This window comes from Camelus dromedarius, chromosome 14, assembly GCF_036321535.1.
Source record: "Camelus dromedarius isolate mCamDro1 chromosome 14, mCamDro1.pat, whole genome shotgun sequence".
Classification (NCBI taxonomy): domain Eukaryota; kingdom Metazoa; phylum Chordata; class Mammalia; order Artiodactyla; family Camelidae; genus Camelus; species Camelus dromedarius.
The window spans coordinates 35256060-35279114 of NC_087449.1; the positions used below are offsets into that span (position 1 = coordinate 35256060).

Below are 23055 nucleotides of genomic sequence, written 5' to 3' on the forward strand. Positions count from 1 at the left end.
GAAAGATTCCAGAAGCAAGTAGGATTCCTAAACAAAAGAACTTTAACATAAAATTTTGCTGTAGTTTTTATTTTCCTCAGCTAAATCATTCAACTATTTTACTGAAGAATAATGATCATAGTATTAGTGTACCATATTCCTATGAGAAGGAAATATGATTGCATGGCCAGTTCAAGGTAGATTTTTGGGAATTTACTTGAGGATATTCCATAACAGAGTCTAGTAAATATTAGGGAGCAATTTAATCATTTCTCTAATAGATATTGAGCAACTACTTTATATCAAGTATTGTGCTTGTCACTGCAATTACAAAGTTGACGAAGACATGTTCTCAGCCTATAATCAGGGCAGACAGACAAATTTATGTGTGATTATGGTATAGTGCACGAATTATAATTTTGAAAGTGTACACAAGATGCTATGAAAGTACAGAAAAGGAGCATCTTTATAATTGTTAGATGAGAATAGAGGATGTCAGGGAAGTTGTCTCAAATGAGGGAATCCTTAAATTCTAAAGGATGTATAGAAGTATGTTTCCAGGAAGAGAAAAGACTGTAATTCTTAAGATTGAAGCATATTTATAAACTGCCTCTGTTTGACTGTTTGTTTAGTTATTAAAGTTTTGGATTATGAAAATAACTCAAGTAGATACAATCAACTATGTATATTTTAAGAAAAGTTATGTTATATTATCAAGTTGTGATGTGATGATGCTTTGTCTAAAAATAATTTTTTGTCTAATTATTACAATGAATTCAGTTAAACTTGTTTTTTCAAAATTGAAGATTATTTGGTTGCACAATCTGTTTTGTTTAGCAGAGAAAAATCTCTCATAGGCATTGTTGTCTCTCTTTGCTGCTCTGGAAATCTAATTCTCCAAAAGCCAACCCCACAGCTGCTAATTTCATCATCTCTTTAGTGTCTCTGTTGCTAATTTGAAATATTGCAACCATGCTTGTCTCCTGCCTAATGTGGCATGAGCATAGCTTCTGGCAGCTTTCTTGGTAGAAACTCAGGCTTTTTCACAGCTGGAAGTAGACTGATTGTTTACCTTCCATATAAGAGATTAGCTCTATCTATAAAAATGCAACTTTCTTGAAAATCTTTGCAACTCTGAGAAATAGAATGTATGATTTTAGTAGCTATACATAGATATGGCGTTTAATTTTGACAACTGCTGTAGTTATCATTGAAGCAACCTGGATTGGAGACAAATGGCATTAAAAGTTTCCACCTAATTCTTTTTTAAAAGAACTCATTTCTTACACAAGAGTCTCTGTAATTGGCCTTCATTTTGATGAAAAAATGTAAGATGAAGAGATTGTGGGCAGAGGACAGAGGTTATTTTTCTCAGTTGATATGTTTTGTACTAAGGTTGAATTTCAGAGGCTTGTGAAGTTTCTGTATTAAATACCTCTGCGTGATGTGGTCCCAGTGCTGGAAATTGAAGTGCACTGGGAGAGATCTAATGGGTGTTTTGAGTTTAGATATATCTGTTAACTTCTCTGGGCTTGTTTCAACACCTAAAGTGTTGTAGGAAGGTGTTACATTGCTGAATAAGCTCTAAGGCCCTAACAGTCTATGATTGTGTTTTTAGGGACAAGTTTACGGAACAAGTTAAATTAATATTTTCCTAGGGCTCAGAAAAGGAACTCCATGGAATGAATTCACTGTGATTTAGTAGAAAGAGCAAGAGCCTTTGAAATCAAATCTGAGTTAATATTAATAGCTTTGTGATGTTGGCCTATTTAAGTCTTAAATTTCCCATTTGTAAAATAAGAATAATAGGATTGTTGAGAGGATTAAATGAAATAATGTATGAAAGTTTACACAGTGGCTGGTACAAATTAAACACTCAAAAACTGTCTTTCTCTTTCAGTTTCAAGTGTTAAGGAATTTGAGGAATGAAGGGCATTGAGCTGTCTGTGGTCCTGAACTTTTCTGTGTTCAAACTTGCTCTGATCTACTTGTTCCCTAAGAGTCTTTTAACCTACATTTCTGCCCTTGTGTGTTGTTTACTAGGATTTTTTTTATGATTCGTGTTGCTGAAGATATTGCTGAATCTTGCTTGTAGTCTGTTAATTATGCAGAATCTTGTTGACCCTTGCCTACTTGAGTGTAGGTTATACCTATGCTTGGTCATAATCCAGAGTAAACTTGACAAAGTTTACAGAAGAAAAAAAGAGTCTGAAGAACTCAGATGTTTAAGGACCAGAGGGAGGAGTCAGTAAAAAGGACTAAAAAGGCTGACTTAGGAGGCTGACAGAAAAACAGAACCAAAGGAAGAGAATATTTTGAGGCTAGAGGTCATAAGATTACCCTTCTATCTCTCACATTACAACTATAAAATTTTGTGGGTAAGAATGATGTCTAATTTACCATTGTATCTTTAGTATTTATCAGAGTAGCTGATACTTATTGAGAAATATATATTCTCCTGCCACCATGCCTACCTTATGTATGATAGTTATTTAGTAATTTTTGGTTAATAAAACTTGAGCTTCTAGAACCTAAGTTTCCAGAATTGCTTTGTATGCATTTCTTCTCTTCCTTTTTGCTTTTTGACCTCTAAAAAGGACCACATAACTCTTTGAAAAGTCAGTAGTTGAGAATGACTATTGCCTCACATTTGGGAATGTACTCAGGGCTTGAGACTGCTAGTCAGACCCCATATAGAATCTAAACTCTTCGCCTGGCAATCAGATATGATACCACCATACCTTTCTGTCTCTGTTTCTTACTATTGCTCTGTGTGTAGCCTACGTACTTTAAATAACTCTGATTTATTAACTCTATTTAGTACTCAATAAATTATATATGGTGATCACAATTATAATTATTACAAGAGTGAATATTTCTTAAACGCCAAAAATGGTCAGTTATTTGCCAGGATCTGTTCTAAGTACTTCATCTATTATTCTTTTAATTCTTACAAAAATCTATGAGGTAGGTTATATAATCCCTATTTTACAGTTGGCAGTAACTGTCGCTAAAAGAGTTTAGGTAACTTTCTAAAGGTCACATAATTATGAAGTGATAAAAGTAGAAAGTTGAAACATAGGTCACTTTGATTGCAAAGCCATTTCTCTTTCTACTATGATACACTAGGTCATGTAACTGGTAGCTATCAAAATAGCAGCAGTAACTTTTTTAAACAAAAGTATCCGTAATCCAAGGTTTCAGGTTTGTACTATTGCTGAAGACTCTGCAGAGGGTACCTAACCATTTGCATGTGTGTTTAAAGAGCAGCTGTCAGCCTTTAGTAGTATATATCAGAGCAGTATCTCTGGGAAATAGAATGATATTCTTAGCCTGTTGAATTGGAGGAGTTTCCCAGGAGACCACAAGCACATTTTGACATGAGCTTTCATTCAGGTCCCCTATTTCATCCTCTGGATCTGCTCTGCTCTGTTCTCTGGGAATCAAAATGTGGCTTTAGGCATCAGTGTGATATTTGCTGCATGTCAAATATAGGAACAGTGTTGGAAGGACTCTGCCATCTTATTCCTTGAATTTCTAAAAACTCTTAACTTAGCAGGTGCTGGCTTTTGCAGTTAGAACTAATGTATCAACAATTCACGAAGATACTAAGACTGTTTAACATTACTCCATTTGATCTTGACAGAGTCATTGGTTATTTATCTGACAATTCCCTGTCCCCAGTTATTGAACAAACATTTATTACACATCTTCTTATATACCCAACCAATTAAATAAAATCAGAATGCACAGCAAGTCCTGGCTTAATGAAGTCTATTTTAAAATTAATTAGCCATTGTGATTTTATAGGTGAAAGTTATTAAGAGATCATTTAATTCAGTGCCCTTTATTTTACAAATAAAGAAAATTAAGTCCAGGTAGGTAGAATGGCTTTCTTTAATATCACACAGTAAGAGCACAGAAGGGATGTGAATTTATTTCTAGATCAGGGCTCTTTTCAATATACATTGCTGCCTCTCAGCTATATTCAATAGCTGGATAAAATAGTGGAAAGGAAAGCATAATGCCATGGATTTTTGTACCTGCTCGCTCACTTAGTAGGACTATTTTTTCCATTTCTTTGGCCTTGGTGGACCTTTTTCTCAGGGAGCTTCTTGAAGACTCCAGAATGCATCTAGTGTATTCCACTAAGTATTTCCTTGGTTGATTCCTACTTATGGCATTTCTAAGATCCTGAGGAGTTAGAGAAAACTGTGAAGTAGTTGAAAAACAGAGACTGGAGTGACAGGAGTTGTCAGTAGTGGACTAGTGTGCATAATGGAGCTGGAGATAAGAGGTAGAGAAGGAAAGAGGGAAATAATTGAAGCTGAAGCAAGTTTGAAGCAGAAATTTGAGGTATAGGTGACATCTAGTCTTCTCATCTACAAAATAGGAATAGTAATACTTGTTATGACTCTCACAGTATTTTTTTTAAGGACCTCAGGTGGAAAGAATTTTGAAACTTCTAAAGTTTGGTATACTATATTTAGAGGATGATACTTGATGAAGATGGTAGTGGTTAACCATGGGTAGAGAACAGAGATGGCAAGGAAGATAGAATAAGCATAGAAAGTATAGTGGTTTGTAAAAAACATTGGTATTTTATGAGAGGACACAAGAGATACATTAAAAGGGAAAATTAGATACATATTGGCAAGAAATAAAAAAACACATAGGAGGAATGAGTAATTTGAATATGGTAATTTAGTATGCTAGTTAGTAGTAAAATGACTAGAATTAAGAAGGGACTCGATATCAGCCACTTGATACATTGAGAGCTGCTCAATACATTTTTTTTCAGTGTTAGCAAGTCAGAGAAAGGCAGGTAGATTTTATAGAGGAAATGTATAGAAAAGTTGACAGTGTTTATATAGATTAGTAATATAATCAGTAAAAAAACACTTTAAGTTGTCCTTGTTAAACTCAAAGCAGATTCTTAGGTTGCTAGGTTGACAAGAGTCTATTTGCTGATTCTTCTGGGTAAGCTTCAGGAAAGCAGGTTGCTTTGGCGGTTGCTGTTGTCGTCTTAGCTAATTTTGGTATATGTTTATGGTTTACCATCATATCCAGCAAGTTGAAATTGAAATGTTTTAGAATGAATAATATAGCTTGTAAGGCAGGGGCTTAACTTTAATATTTGTTTTTCACTTAAGGAGGGCCTTTGTTATGAAAACGTGAGCAGGGGCAGGGGAATGAGTGAGGAGCCCAGCATTACTGAGTGGAGGAGGGTGTGCATGTTAGCTCCTCTTCATATTCTGTGCTCTAGTCTGATCAGTTCTCTTGTAGTTTCTGATGTATCTTCTTGCTGGCCTTTGGGCTGAAAGTGAACTAGCTGGACCATTTTCTCTTCTTCTCCAAAGTAACTTATATTCACTTTTCAGGGTTTATACCATTATACTTCCAAACAGCCTTCCTTGGCTTATTATGTTGGGTTGCATCTCCACCTTGGTACTATTGACGTTTTGGGCTGGATAATTCTTTGTTATGGGAGTCTATCCTATGCATTATAGGCTTTTCAGTAGCATCCCTGGCCTCTACCTTCTAGTTCCTATTAGCATCTTCCACAGTTATGATAACCAAAAATGTCTCCAGACATTCATTGCCAGATGTCCCCTGGGAAAAAATTGCCCAGAATTTGGAACCACTGATATACAGGTAAAGAAATGTGAAATTTCCTTTTACGTCTACATTTCATTTCAGTGATATTTTTGGAGGAGGGATATTAACTTATTTGGTCATTTTTCCATCTTGGATCAAAAGCCTACAACTGAACTTACAAAGGGACAGTGCTCTCAATTTCTGTTAATTTATTCTGATTTTGAATGTTATAAGTTTGCTTCTTCTGCAGGGTCTTTACACTTGTACTTTCTTCTATCTGTGATATTTTTTGGCTAGATCTTCACAGGAATCACTGTGTCACTTTGCTCAGGTGCTGGATAAAATGTCACTTTTTTACTGAGGTCTTCCCCGACCACTTCATCTAAATTAGCATGTCTTTCCTTCTCAGTCCCATTTACCTATTTTTTTTTCATAGCAATTACCAGTACCTGTCAAATTTTTATTTAAAAAAGTATGCTTGCTGTTACAACAGATAAAGCCTAATTTCATTGGCTTAAAACAGTAGAATCTATTTCTTACTCTGATCTTAGTTTTGTGCTGGTTGGAGGGTTATGCAACCATTCAGGAACTTAAGCTCTTTCTTTCATCTGGCTTCTCCATTTGGTAGAGTTTTGTCCTTCTCTGCTTTTGACTGATGTGGCAAAAGAGAATGTGGAGGATTGTGTGGAGAGCAGGTCTGAAGTTGACATAATCTCTTTTTTCTATAATTATATTGGCAAGAATTCAGTCACATGGCCACACCTATCCACAACAGAGATTGGGAAATGTAGTCAGGTTATATACCAGGAGAAGAAAGGCATTTGGGTTTGCTGGAACCATTATATCTTCTCTGCCAGAACATTATTTACTGGTACTCATAACATTTGCTGCAAAAAATCACTGAATAAGTGTTGTCTATTTTGTCTGCCATTGTCCCCACAGTGACAACTGTTCTTGGTATGCAATAGGCACAGAATTACTTTTTGAATAAATAAATACATGAATTATAGTGGTTTTGAAATCAGAGCTGGATTTGTATGGTTTTTCCACAATCTGTGTGATATTGGGAAAGTTACTTAACCATTCTAGCTTCAGTTTTTTCATATGAAAAATGAAGGGAATAAGAACTACTCCCTTCATAACACAGTAAATCTATGGGATTACTGTGTATTAAGAAATAATATATGAAATACTTAGCCCAGTATCTCATACATCATGATTTCTCAATAAATGGTAGCTATTTTTTACTGGTTTTAACCAAATTCTGTTTTAAATTCTGATAGAGTTCTTTTGTCTACAGTGGTTCAGTACATAGACTTTTTATATCCTAACTTATTGAAAGAATGTAAGTGTAATTTGAGACAGCTTCCACATATGTATTCTGTCACTTAATCACTTACTCATCCATTAATTCAACGACTTATAACTCATCTATTCTGTTTAACATACTTTTGTTACGTAATATGAAGAGACAAGAAAAACTTATTATCCGCTGCAATGTTTAAATTTAGAGGATTTTTATAAAACCTGATTAGTCTCTATTTAGTTAACACATTCAAAGATAAATATGGGAGAAATTTTATTTTTCTATTTTAGAAAAATATTCTTAGTCTGTGAGTAATAAGAGACTCATTCTTGGGAATTCTGTATAAGTTGTGTAATAAAACCACCCTTCCCATTATTGTTTGAATCCTTTTTAGAGTATCAGTCCACTTCAAGACCTAAAGCATTGTTTTTTGAAATTAGATTTTATTCACCATTTGTAGTAAAGAAATGACCTGAGATATTTTGCTTTTGATTTATAAGTTTATTTTCATGCACATATTGGAAAGTAAACAATATGTCACCACTTCAGTGAATTGAAAAAAGGAACAAAAGTGTTATTTGATTAGTTAGCTGATGAAAAATTTAAAACCAAAAGTTGTTCATTCTTCAAGGGCTAACTTACAACTCACCAACTAAAAGGGGCCATTTCCAATAAGTTCCTCTCTCACCAACCCCTGCCTTCTTTTATCTCGTGCAGTATACAGTTTATTAGTTAATTATTCTTTAATTACTTCATATATATTAATTGAATCCTCTCAAGTTTAAGATATGCTTATTGAGAGCAGAAACCATTATATTACACTTTATTTGTCTTATTTGTTGGTATTTCTTACTGGATAGGCACATAGTAGATGTTTAATAAGTTCTTTGAAACATAGGTTTTAAAGGATACTTAGAGGCCATCTTGTCCAACTTCCTTCAAGGAAGATCTCTTTTTACAGAAAGTGCAAGGAATGACTGTCTAGCCTCCTCTTAAAATGTCTCTCATGAAAAGGAGAGTACTTTTCTAGGACAGGTTATTTCATGTTTGGATTGATACATTCATTAGATGTTTATTTATTTTTCATATTTTGGGCTGAAATCTACCTGTTGGTGGTTGTAGTCTAGTCTAACAGTGAAAGTCTGATAGTCCAGTCCTTTTTTTTTTTTTTATCTTGTTAGCACTTCAAGTTTTGAAAGAGTTGTATCCTTTTAGTTCTTTGTTTTCATTTAGTTATTAAGCATTAGGAGTATCTACTATGTTGTGGATGTAAAGATGAATTTGTTGTTGTCACTTACTATGATTTTTCAGCTCCTCCTCATTTGCTATGGATCTCAGATGACTTAGCAAGGTCATGATTCTCTTGTTATGTAAACACTCTGATTTGTGCATTTCTCATAATGTGATGCCTGAAATGGACTGGAGTGTTTCAACTATAGTCTGATCAGTAATAATTCATTAAAACTTATTCTTTTATTTGATCAGGATAACTTCTATCAATGTTGTCATAGTTGTATTGAGTTTTTAGTAATATTGATTAATCAAAACTTTGAGAACATTTAAAAATATTTTCTTCCACTAGGCTGGATCTGCATAGGTGCAATTGATTTTTTCCCCCACAGGCTAAGTGCAGAGCTCTATGTTTGTCTTCATTTTGGCTTAACATCTTTGCTTACAGAGATTGCTTGAATCTTGAGTCTGACATCTATGTTCATGGCTAGCCCTCCTATATTTGAAACCTCTGGAAAAATTATATAATAAGCATTTATTTTTTTCTAAGTCTTGAATAAAGTATTTGAACTTCTTTGAGTAATCAGTTATTCCTGGGTGTGAGAATTTAATATTGCCAAGTTTGAAAGTTGCTGTTTCTTGATTTTTACCATCTTTTATATTTACTTATTATCATTGATCCATTTTAAGAGAAATCTACTCCCAAGAATAGGATATAAGAATTAGGGCAATACATTATTCATTTACTCCAGCAGAACTTGTAGATATTTCTCGTTCTCATCCAACTCTCCATCTCCACTGCTTTTAGTTCAGACCTTCATCATCTCTCATCTAGACTGTTGCTTCAGCCTCCTGATTATACTTTCTGTAGTCTCATCCCTTTCTAATCCATTGGCCATACTACTGCCAGAAGAGTCTTTCCATGTACAAAGCACATCTTGTATTTCACTGTTAAGATCTATTAGTAATTTCAGTGGTTTATGGGATAAAGTACCCATTTCTTAAAAAACACATAAGGTTCTCCCTAGTCTGATTTCTATGTAACTCTCCAGGCTGTTCTTTTAAAACCTCTAGGCTCTTTATTTCAGAGGAGACTATCCTTTACAGAATTTCAGCTGTATCGCTTGGCCACGTGGTAGACACTTACTTAAGACTCAGTTCAAGTATCACTGTTACCTTTTCTCTAGAAAAACTTTCTGGATTCTTCCTCACCCTTCCCCAACACAGGGGGTTTATTACCTCTTTCTTTAAATTTCTCTTCTGCAATGTTGCATATGTCTGTCAGATAATGTAAAATGCTTTTTTGCTTACTTTTCTACTCCCCCTGCTTATACTCCTTGAAGGATATCCTAAGTCTTATTCGTCTCTGGATCTCCAGCACCTAGCACAGTGCCTGGCACAGAGTATACACCCAGTGAATGCTGAGCAAGATTAATGAAAACCACCTTTGATAGGATATGGTTTGGAGAACACTGTGCTAGAACTCTTTGAATATTGAATCTGGCAGAAATAGATTAGGAAAACCAGCCAGATGTTGTTTTTAAGAGTTCTGTTTTTAGCATGTAAATTAAAATTTCATTTAGAAGTACAAGTCTAATTTGGGAACCAGAATACAGTTGTAGAGCTTGATAAGATTACATATGTAATTTCTCCAAAGGCTGTTCTATCATCATGCCTTCCTAAAACAGTACGGTCTGTATGGAAGGAGAGTGGTCTCCAAGGCTACGTTGTACCCTGTCCTGCTTCATATCCATCAGGGCAGAATTTTACCGCTTTCTGGATAAAATCTCCCCTTCTTAGCCTGCCACACAAGACCTTCTGTGATCTAGTTCCTATTTCTATCTCCTGACTCTCACCTTGTTCTTCCATAGGGTCTTTCTGGAACTTCTTGACTTGACTCATTTTAACATGTATTTTGAAAGTGATACAGGAGGCCTTCTGTGAGGAAAGTTTAATGTTGCTTCTCTGTGCTCTTGTGGAATACCTTGAGCTTTCCTCACATTTCTAATATTTATCACATTATATTATAATGTAGTGGTTTACTGGTTTGCCTCTATCACTAATATCTTTGATGGACAGGAAGTTTTATGCTTTATATTTGTGTTACTAGAACCTAACAGTGGGTGCATAGTAATCGTAAATAATGCTTTATTAAGTGAAATAATAGCTCTATACCCATAGCCCAGGAGGCAAAGAAAAAAAAAATTGATCCCATTTGGTATGGAATAGAAGAATATATTTTAAAAAATTTCTTTTTCAATTGAATTTTAAATTCAACAGCTATTTTTTGAAATTGATCTATATTAGGCATTTAAAAATTCTACAGTGAATGTAGGTATCTCTACTAAGTAATCAAAGATTATATAGTTTTCTGTACTGTGACTAGCATGTAAGTGGAAAGTTAGTATTTAAGTGACTAGTTGAGAAGTAGACATTAAGGTATATGCAATTAGCTGTTATACAAAATAGAAGGGGTATAAATAAAGTACTGGTAAGAGCAAGAGAGAGAGATTATTTACTGCAGAATGTTGGAAAGTTGGATGCCAGCTACTCTTTCAGGGAAAAATGGGCCAACCATTTCTTTTCAAAGGCTGTAGGATGAATATAGAGAAGTCCAAGACCATAGATTGCTGAATTGGGCCTTATCCATGTTCATACACTTAAAAAGTAGCCAAGCAAGGATTCAGCCTTACATCATTAATTTTTCAAACTTCATGGTACCAAACTATACTGTCTGTACTGAATTTTTTTCTTCTTATGGAAATAGAACACTTTTTTCATTATATATCTTATTATTTTCAGTATAGTTCTTAACTAGAGGGTCAGCTTTTTGAGAGTGTTATTATTACTTGTAAGTATATCTTTATTGTTTCATTGAGTGATGGATTGATTTACAGCTGATTTTTCTTATATATTCTCCTTGATTCTTGGCACAGGATAGGGTGGGTGCAAAAATAGATCTTCAACACATATCTGGTAATTGAAACATCCTGTGATTGACTGTAGCTTAACAAATCTAGACATCTTAATTGTATTGTAGATATATGTACCTAGAGAGAATTAGGATATGTATATTTAAGAAATCACTTTTTAAAAAGGTTTTGTTTTTTGGGTCTTTGTAGTGTATATTGTAAATACATTTGTAATGAGAACAAACATGGTATATTTTATAAAATACTAGGAAGAAGCTATGTAATGGGTACTCTTTCCTAAAAGACTCTCAAGTAGGAATCTTAGATTTACTTTTATGGCTGGGAATTTGTGGGTTAAGTCTCATCTTCAATGTAATTTTCTCTCAAAATTATGAAGGCTTGGAAATACAGCTTTATAATGGAACTTTTGACAGATCCCTTTAACGGAATGTCACTTGTACATAGAGGTAATTTGTTACCTCTTCCAAGGTGTTTTTGCCTGAGAGGTAGAATACATGTTCTATATAAAGGTCAGTTTTAATTAATAAGCTGTTTCCTCATTTTTGACCAATATGAATTGCTTGTAACTTTTGTGTAAAGTAGTTTTCCATGTAAAAATAAAACAAATTGAGACTTTGTCACATTCATCATCAGCATAACCCACCTAAATGTCAATAATTCTATGTAGCCCTAAAGTTTGTTTCTAGTGCCTCACAGGCCTATTTTTTAGGGTAAAATAAGATGTAATTATTATATCATTTCATCAGGGGCATCTATATATATACATCTTTCTTTGTTTTTCCTTGCACAAAATATGCTCATAATTTTTATTGCTAAATATTTGTTTGTAGTATTTTTCAAAATAGTATTTTTCAAAGACATGTAAATAATAATATTAATATGATTAGATCTTGATTTCTTTAGAGATAAATCTCAATTGTTTTATTTTTCTCTTTTGTTTCTAACTTCCATAAATTGAAAAAATTCATTGTGTTACTCTGTCTCTATTTGGAGACAAATATTCTGCATACTATAATAAGGGTATTTTATCATATGCAATTTAACTGGATGCTATAGTATTTGACTAAGACATTCTTTATGAATTTCAATTTAAATTATTCCCTTCCTTTTCTGAATCCTCCCTTATACTTTATGGAATTAAATCTTTTATTCTTTTTATTATATACACTTCATTCAAGATACAGATGCCTTAATAATAATGATGATGTGAGCATCACTGTAATCACAATTGCTACAAATGTTAACTTATATGGGAGTGTTGTATTGGTGGATCAATTACAATGAGTGATAATGCTGTTGGTTACATGATTTTCTAAATTGGTGATACTTCTGGATAAAATTATGAGGAAATCAATTATAATCTTTTCTTGATTTACATGTTAGTTACATCCTTGGAATAATAAGTGTTTAGTAAAGCCATGAAAAATACTTAGCATGTATAAAGCAGAGTTAGGTTCTAAGTTCATATAATTATAAACAGGATTTTTACATACATGGATATTGGTATACATAAATATCTGACTATATATGACATTTGTAAGTTGTACTGGACTTCTCTTTACTTTACAGTACATCTAGCATCCCTGGTTCTCACCAATCAAATGCCATTGTGCTCTTCCATCATTATGAAAACAAAAAAAAAGCCTCGATAAATTTCCAAAACACCCCCTAGGATTACTGCTCACATTGCTAACCACCTCAACAGAATAATTAAAATAAGATTAGAACTAATAAAAATTGTTAGAAAAAGAAGTGGAGAATAATTTACAGAAATTATTTCCTTATCTTTAATAGAGTTTCAATAGATACCAAGAAGTTGATAAATTAAGATATAGAAGAATAAATACGTTGTGTAGAATAATAACTGAGAAACTGAAAACAGAAGTAGTTAAGATCATTTACATCTGAGGGATGAGACCAGGGTTTGAGGGGTATGAGTCATAGGAAAAATTTACAAAGATATGTAATATCCATTCATATATATATGGGGTTAATTCTATGACATGAAAATCAATTCTTGCTCTTTCACTTTTAAACATTTAAAAATAATCTTTTTGAGGTATAGTTTACATATAATAAAATTTATCTTTTTTAACTGTACAATTCAATGTGTTTTGGAAGATATGTAATATATACCCATGTGACCTCCACTACCATCATGTATGTGTGAACTTCATTTAAAAAATGGTTGTTATTCAAGCACTAACATTGTTTTACAAACTATTCTTTCCATATTAACTTATTTTTATACCTTTGCTGAAACTTAACTAATTAAATATATGTGGGTGTACTTCTGCACCTTGTATTCTGGTACATTGGTATATATGACTATTCTGTAAGTCTTGTTATCATGCAATGTAAATTCTTCAACTCTTATTTTTCAAAATCATGTTGACTATTCCAAGTCCTTTGAGTTTCCATATGAATTTTAGAGTTTCCTTTTAAATTTTAGAATCAGTTTGTTGATTTCTACAAAAAAATGCTGGTGACATTTTGATTGGTATTACCTTTAGAGATAAATTTTTGGAAAGTTGTCACCTTAACAATAATGTATTCTCTAATCCATGAACATGGTATATCTTGTCATTTAATTGGGTCTTCCTTAATATCTAATAGTAGTATTTTTTTAGTTTTCAGAATACAGTTCTTGTAAATAATTTGTTAAATTTAAGGATAGGCATTTTGTGTTTTTTTATGGTATTATAAATGGTACTGTATTTCAAATTTTACTTTTCAATTGTTCATGGCTAGTACCTTTCTGGGATCTCTACGTAATGCCCTAGGTTTTCAACATAGACTCTCCACTTTGGATAATTGCATTTTGAATGTTTCCAAGCCCTGTGCACTTTGGGAGTTGTTTAGTCTACAGCTTCCTCGTTATTCTTTGTCTGGTCTCATGGAGTTTCATTCTACATGGCTAAGCATTCAGCCAAAGTGTTAAGCAGACTTTCTGTAGATTTTTAATGCTCTGGCTTTCATAGTGCTCTCCTCTTCAATAGTCTGACCTTCAAACTTTCGTCAGCCTTCCCTAACTCATTTCTGTCCTCTCAACTCAGACCATACTTTGTCAGGTTACCTCTTTTTTTCCCCTTCTCTCAGACATCAGTTTTGTACTGCTTGTCATCCAAGTCTGAAAAGAGTTGTTTCATAAGTATTTGTCCAGTTTTCTAGTTGTTTATATCAGGAGTATGGATCTACTCCTAGTTACTCTCTCATGGCTAGTAGTTGTCATATTAGCAACTACTTTCCCCCTGCACTACCCGTGTGAGTACCTTGAGGAGTATCCTGGAAGAGTTCTTTTGCAAGTTGCTATTGCAGACATCCATCCTTAAACACATATGCATGCATATACACAACTCTGGCAGGTGAGAGGAAGATATTTATGGCTTTGATGAGATAGTCAGGGGTTAAAGAAGACTTCAAAGTTTTGATTGTAGTGTACATTTGCTTGTACAATTTGATTGATTATGTTGTAGTCAACCCTACCCCTATCTTCAGCCCCTGATAACCACTGTTTTTTTTTTTTTTAAAAAAACCCTACTATTTTGCCTTTTAAAAATGTCATATAAAAAAAGTATAAAGGATTCAGGCTTTTGAGTTTGCCTTCTTCCTTTTAGTGTAATGCATTTGAGATTCATGCATGTGGTCATGTATGTCAGTAATCTGTTCCTTTTTTTATTTTTTAAATTGAAGTATAGTCATTTTACAGTGTTGTGTCAATTTCTGGTGTACAGCATAATAGTTTAGTCATACATATGAATACATACATTCATTTTCATATTCTTTTTAATTATAGGTTACTACAAGATACTGAATATATGTGCTATACTGTATAAACTTGTTGTTTATCTATTTTATATATAGTAGTTACTATCTGTGACTCTTGAACTCCCAGTTTATCCCTTCCTACCTCCTTTCCCCCAGTAACCATAAGTTTGTTTTCTATGTCTGTGAGTCTGTTTCTGTTTTGTAAATAAGTTCCTTTTTTTCCCCACATGTGAATGGTATCATATGGTATTTTTCTTTCTCTTTCTGGCTTACTTCACTAAGAATGACAATCTCCATGTCCATCCAGGTTGCTGCAAATGTCATTATTTTATTATTTTTTTATGGCTCTATTGCATAAATTGTATTTTATACTCTATTGTATAAATATACTACAACTTCTTTATCCAGTCATCTATTGATGGACATTTAGGTTGTTTCCATGTCTTGGCTATTGTAAATAGTGCTGCTGTGAACATTGGGGTACATGAATCTTTTTGAGTTAAAGTTCCCTCTGGATATATACCAAGAAATGGGATTGCTGGATCATATGGTAAGTCTAGTTTAGTCTTTTGAGGAATCTTCATATTATTTCCCATACTGGCTGCACCAAACTACATTCCCACCAACAGTGTAGGAGGGTTCCCTTTTCTCCACACCCTCTTCAGCAATTTATCATTTGTGGGTTTTTTAATGAGGGCCATTCCGACTGGTGTGAGGTGATACTTTATTATAGTTTTGATTTGCATTTCTCTGATAATTAGTGATATTAAGCATTTTTTCATGCAGATGACATGATACTATATATAGAAAACCCTAAAGGCTCCACATTAAAACTACTAGAGCTGATAAAAGAATTCAGCAAGGTAGCCGGATACAAGATTAGCATATAGAAATCAGTCGCATTTCTTTACACTAACAATGAAATATCAGAAAAGGTAAGTAAAGAAACAATCCCTTTTAAAATCACATCCAAATAAGCAAAATGCTTTGGAATAAATATGACCAAGGAAGTGAAAGACTTATACATGAAGAACTACAAAACATTGAATAAGAAAATTAAAGATGACTTAAAGAAATGGAAAATATCCCATGTTCTTGGATTGGGAGGAATAATATTGTTAAAATGACCATGCTACTCAAAGCAGTCTACAGATCTAATGCAATTCCTATCAAATTACCGAGGACATTTTTCACAGAACTAGAAGAAATAATCTTAAAATTTATATGGAATCACAAAAGACCCAGAATTGCCAAAGCAATACTGATGAAAAAGAATAAAGCTAGAGGAATAACCCTCCCAGACTTCAGACAATATTCCAGAGCTACAGTAATCAAAACAGCACTGTATTTGTACAAAAACAGACAAGTGGATCAATGGAACAGAATAGAGAGCCCAGAAATAAACCCACAGACTTTTGGTCAATTAATCTTTGACAAAGGAGGCAACAATATACAATAAAGAAAAGGCAGTCTCTTCAGCAAATAGTGTTGGGAAAACTGGACAGCTGCATGTAAATCAGTGAAGTTAGAATACTCCTTCACACTGTACACAAAAATAAATTCAAAATGGCTTAAAGACTTAAACATAATACAAGATACTATAAACCCCTTAGAAAAAACATAGGCAAAACATCTGACATAAATCTTAGCAATATCCTCTTAGGGCAGTCTACCTAGGCAATAGAAACAAAAGCAAAAATAAACAAATGGGACCTAATTAATTAACTTATAAGTTCTTACATAGCAAAGGAAACCATAAGCAACACAAAAAGACAGCCTATGAAATGTGAGAAAATAATTGCAAAGATGAGACTGACAAGGGCTTAATTTCCAGAATACATAAATAGCTTGTACAACTTAATAATAAAAAACAAACAGCCTGATCCGAAAATGGGCAGAAGACCTAAACAAGCAATTTGTTCCTTTTTTTTTCTGAAGTGTATTTAATTGTATGAATGTGCCAGAGATTGTTTATACATTTGCCAGTTGAAACCATTTGCAAAATTTCCAGTTTTGGGTTGATTATGAACAACCTGCTATAAACGTTCATGTGTAGGTTTTTTGGTGAACATATGCTTTTATAATTCTTGGGTAAATATCTATCTAGGAGTGGAATATCTGGGTTGTATGTTAAGTGTATATTTAATTTTATAAAAAAAGTGCTAATCTACTTCTCAAGGTGGCTGTATAATTTTACATTTCTACCAGAAATACATGAAAGTTTCATTCATTTTATGCTAATTCAGTAGTTCTCAAATTATTTCTGGTGGTGGAACATTACATAGTTATAATACTAGTTATAGAACTATTGCTTTATTCACAATATAATAATTAACTATGTAAATTAACGTATTACCATTTATTGAGTAATTGATGAAATGTAATGAACATCTTCTGTATTTCAGTAGTCATACTAGATATTTTTCATATTTAATTCTCATAACAATTTTGAAGGATAGGTTTTACCATTCCCTTTTTATGGATGAGAGAAACTGAGGCTTAAAGGGATTAAGTTCATTGCTTTATGTCACAGAGAATTAATATGTAGTAGAGATGGGATTTGAACCCATATCTTTCTGACTTAAAATGTATTCTCTTTGTACCTTAACACAATATGTAATTTTTTTAGGGCCTGGATAAGCACTAAATGACAGGGAAGGGGGAAAAGTTAATGATAAAAATTTTATTGGACTTCTGTACATTTTGATTTCTGTTTAACATGAACTGATTTTTTGAAAAATAGGCAATGATATGGGAAATGATGATGCCATCGGAGGGAACGTGAGCAAATATATGGTGCTTCCAACTGGATACTGTGGACAGCCCAAGAAAGGACATCTTATCTTTGATGCTTGCTTTGAAAGTGGTGAGTGTATCAGTATCAAAGACCTTTTCTTTTGGACTCTAATTCCATCTGACCATTTAGTGTGATTCAACTCATTTAGTTTTTTTACCATAATGAAACAAGTTGTCAGAAAAAAATCAGTTTTGAAGGAATTGACTTGGAAATACTTAAAAATGAAATGCTATGTTTTTGTTGCTACAAGTGATTAGAAGTATAATGGTAATACTAATGAACATTTATACAGTACCTTGTATTTTATCAAATGGTTACCCAGATATTATTTCTTTGGGGATAAAACTGACATAATTTGACTACTTGATAAATCATTAATTATTGAATGTCTACTATGTGCCTGGTTCAGTCTTTGTGAAAGGAAACTTCTCTATAAAAAAGCAATTAAAGAATAGATTCAGTTGAACACAAAATAGCAAAAGTAATATACTTCATAAACAGCGAATGCTGTAAGTATTCTGAAAGGGAAGATCAGGGCTTGATTGTGAATTTCCACCTAGCAGTAATTGGATTTTGTTAGTTTCTTTATATCTGAACCTTATACTCTGAATGGCATATAGGCAAATGGTAGGTATTCAGAATATGTTGCAAATATTAATGAGAAAGGTAAACATAATTTCACTTCAAAAATAATTGTTTATTATTTTTGCTTTTGAATGTGCATGTGTGTTTGTATGTGTATGTGATTGAAGCAACATGCTAGTTAACATGACAGTTCTTGAAAACCTACAAATAATGAGTAATTTTTTAAACAAATAATTGAAAACTTGTTAACATTGTAAATCAACTATATTTCAATATAAAACTTGTTTATGCAGGCTTTTGCTCTTTGTTTATCCTATGATTTTTTTAGTTTGCTAGGGCTGCCATTATAAAGAACCATAAACTGATTGGCTTAAACAATAGATATTTATTGTCTCACAGTTCTGGAGGATGAAAGTCTGTGATCAAGGTGTTGGCAGAGTTAGTTCCTTCTAAGGGTTGTGAGAAAGAATCTACCCAATGACTCTATAGCTTCTGGTGATTTACTAGCAGTCTTTGGTGTTCCTTGGTTTTTAGAGGCATCATCCTGATTTCTGCCTTCATTTTCACATGGCGTTTTCCCTATGTGTATGTTTGTCTCTAAATGTTTTCTTTTTATAAGGATGCCAGTCATACTGGATTAGGGCCCATTCTAGTGACCTCATTTTAACCTGATTACCTCTGTCTAAACCCTATGTCCTAGTAGAGTGACATTCAGAGGTACTAGGTATTAGGACTTCAACATATGAATTTTGAGGGGACATAATTCAGTCCATAACACACTATTGTAGTCTTGTCCTTTCAGTCATACCTGAACACACAATTGGGAACAATGTCTTCTACTGTCTTTGAATCTTATGCAGTTGTTCCCTCAGTACCTGGGGTTGGGGGGGATTGGTTCCAGGACTCCCGTGGATACCAAAGCCCACAGATACTCAAGTCCCTTTTTCAAAATGATATAATATTTGTGTATGACGTATGCATATCCTCCTGTATATGTTGTCATATACAGGACAGATTACTTATTATACCTAGTGCAATGTAATGCTGTGTAAGTAGTTGTCAGTGTGTGGAAAATTCAAGTTTTACTTTTTGGAACTTTGGGATTTTAAAAAAAGATTTCAATTTTCAGTTGGTTGAATATATGGATGTGGAACCCAAGGATATGGAGGGCTCACTTCATGTGGATGAAGTATATTGCCTACAGATAAGCCTCTATAAGCCTCCATTTTTTTTCTTTCACAGTTGTGGAATATGTAAAGTGCCTAGCGCATTACCTTTCCCTGAAGTGGTGGATAATTAATCTGTTTTTCTTATGAGAAATAAGGTCTGCAGGTCAAATGTGAACTCTCCTATGAATCCCTGATCTGTTTTCTTCCATATACTCCTCTCTTTTAAGTATTATTTCCCTTCGGAAAACAGCTACACCACCTTAATTCTATCTCTCTTTGAGACACCTGACACTTAGTATGATTTTTGAAAACTCTTTTGTTCTCTTTTTCTTGACTATAACATGCTACAGGAAGAATGTGAGTCTGATTAATCCATGTTCTCCCACAGAACCAAGCAGAGTGCTTACAAAACTAAGCACTAAGTTAATATTGAATTTATTTGTTGAATGAAGTAATTTAAGTAACAGAAAGATGGGGAAAGATTAATTTTATGATAGCTTTAATGAAAAAACCATATTTAATTTCTTGCTATTCCCTAATCTACCAACTTCTCTCAAGTCTTTGTACCTTTTGAAGATACTGTTTTCTCTGTACCCCAGATGCTTTTCTCTACCTGGTTAAATGTTAATTCAGCCTCAGTCCAGCATTTCTTCCCTTGAGAAACAGTCCCTACAGGCAGGTTTGGCTGTCTCTACCTCTGTATTTATAGGAACCTCTTCTGTGATTTACAGGCCTCTTCTGTGTTAGTCCTTATTGCATTGCAGTCATTTAATTCTCTCTTTCTTTTTTCCTTAATACTGAAAATTCCTGAAACCAGGGATGGTTTCTTATTAATTTTTGTTCTCCAGCACCTAGTGTACTATCAGAAACCAGTTCTAATGAAATAGAGTTATATTATTTACCTGACAGAGAATTCAAAATAACTGTCAACAAATGTTTACCAAGGTCAAGGAAACATTTCATGAACAAAGTGAAAATTTCAACAAAGAGATAGATAATACCCAAAGTACCAAATAGAAAGAATGAAGCTGAAGACATAGGAACTGAACTGAAAAAATTTACTAGAGGGCTTCAACAGCAAATTAAAGCAAAAGAAAGGATCAGTGGATCTGAATACACATCATTGGAAATAATTCAATCAGAGAAACAAAAATTAAAAAGAATGAATAAGAGTGAAGAAAGTGTAAAGGATTTATGGGATACCATTAAAACAGATCAGTGTATGCATTGTGGGAGTCCCAGAAGGAAGGGAGAGAGAGAGAGAACTGGTGAAAGTAAAAATGAGGAAGGACAGTGAACAAAATGATCGTCATAAAGTGAGATTTAAGATTAATACAAATACTTTTACATTTCAATAAAAATTTAGTGTTAATAGCAAGAAGAACATTAAGGGGAAAAACAATAAAAATTATCACTTTATTACTTGTTGCTTGCCTTATTCTATAATAAGTGATATTCATGGTTTATCTCATTTAATACACATTAAACCCCCCAGAGGTATTATATCTCTTTGTACATGAGGAAACTGATGCTTAGAGATGTAAAGTTATTAACTTTGAGTTGCATAATTGACAGGTGGTATAGCTGATTTTGAAACTGAAGATTTCCTGGCTCCAAAAGCCATACTTTTAATCATTGCATATACATATCTCCTTATTATATACTTTTGACATATGAATAATATATTGTTGAGAATTTCTCATTAGGTGTAAAGTTATATAGGAAAATGTTTTATGATAAATAAAAGTGAAAAAATTGTCTACCTATTTTAAAATAAGCCATCAAAATAAATACTGTTTTATAGGCATCATATACAATTTGAGTATTATTTCATGATTGATATGCATCTATGTATATTGAATATGAGAAGTACACTGCAATTTATACTTCAAGTTAATTGGTTAGCTTGAGAGATTTAGTATGTTGTATTAAATTACTGTGGCATGAAAAAGGGACAGTGAAATAAAGAAATGGATCAGTTTATATATCATTTTAAAACAATGGAAATAAAAACTTAAAACTTTTAATTTTAATTCTCCCAATGGAGTTTTATTACATTTACTTGTATAATCTTTAAAATTAATGCTTTACTACTTTTGAAAGAAAATATAATAGTCTTTATTCTTGCCACAGTATGAAAATATGCTATGGCCAATTAGAAAGCAGGGGTTTTAGATTAATACCTCATCTGACTTTTTGAAAAAGATATTCAGATGGCTGATAGACTTTGGTTTTTAAACTTTATTGAGGAATAATTGACAAATATGACTGTATATGTTTAAAGTGTATGATGTGATAATTTGATATACATGTTTATTGTAGAATAACTACCAGGATGAAAATAATGAACACACTCATCACCTTACATAGTTAACATAGTTAACTCTTTTTCTCCACCCTGTGGTGAGAATGCTTAAGATCTGTTCTCAGCAATTTTCAAGTGTACGATACTGTGTTCATTAACTATAGTCACAATGCTGTACATTAGATGCTCAGAACTGAAAACTGAAAATTTGTACCCCTTGACCTACATCACCTCATTTCCCCTTCCCTCAGCCCCAGGCAACCACCATTATTTTCTCTGTTTCTGTAAGATCAGCTTCATTGCAGCATTATTCACAATAGCTAAGATGTGGAAACAGCTTAAATGTCCTTTGATGGATAAATGGATACAGAAAATATGGTATCTATATCTTTATCTATATGTAATGGAATATTATTCAGCCATAAAAGAAGTATATTCTGCTATTTATGACAACATGGGTGAATCTGGAGGGCATGCTAACTAATTTTTTTAAAACAAGAACACATAGTATAATACCAAAAATACTGATTTTGATTTCAAGTAGACTTGGGTCCATATATTAACTTTGGCAGTACTAGTTGTGTCAGGCTGATGATATCACTCAAAGTTTACTCATCAGTAAAAGCAGGAAAATAAATATTTATATTGTAGAATTAGTAAGCAAATCAGAGATAACCTACAAAATAGGCTTAGCACAATGTCTAGTAATGAACTTCAGCTAGTAATTCTGGCATGTGTATAATATCATTTCAAGGGTGCTAAAATGTACCAGGCACTTTCCTAGGTATATTTGTAAGTGTTATTACCAATCCTTAGAAAAATCTTGTAGTATGTGAGCCTTAAATTGAACTCCCTCCAGAATCATACTGAGATAAAACTTAGGTATATGTTGTATGTTTAGATGGGAAACTCAGGAAGAACAGGTGAGGGAGTAGGGAGAGTAAGACAGGAAAAAAGAAAAGCCAGCAAAGAATGTGCCTATGAACAGGTACTGTAGTGGTTGTAGGTAGATTAGCCTTGATCAGAGGGAGTCTACTCAGGAAGACTCATGCACAGCTTCCTTAACTCTATTGCCATGTCTGATTTAGTTTTGGTCCTATTATGTGAGGTTGACTGATGTCCACTGGATGAATTTTCCCATCCACTTTCTTATTCAGTACTGCCTCTGTGGTATTCCAAATATATCCATTTTCTTTCATTCATTCTTCTATCTGTGGGTGGGTTTTTTCCACGTCTTGGCTATTGTGAGTAATGCTGCACTAAACATAAGAGTGCTAACAATCTCTTTGAGATCCTGATTTCAGTTCTTTTGCATAAATACCCAAGAGTGGAATTGCTGGATCATCTGGTAGTTCTATTTTTTTTTTTTTTTTTGCAGGAACCAC

General features: G+C 33.3%; 1 protein-coding gene across 1 annotated transcript in view; it reads left to right on the forward strand.

Annotated features, from left to right (window-relative positions):
- AGBL4 (AGBL carboxypeptidase 4) overlaps positions 1 to 23055 on the forward strand; it is a 1119623-nt gene that overhangs the window by 57101 nt on the left and 1039467 nt on the right. The window contains 1 exon segment of the mRNA XM_064493604.1: positions 17558 to 17680. Within this exon segment, the coding sequence (XP_064349674.1) occupies positions 17558 to 17680 (123 nt within the window).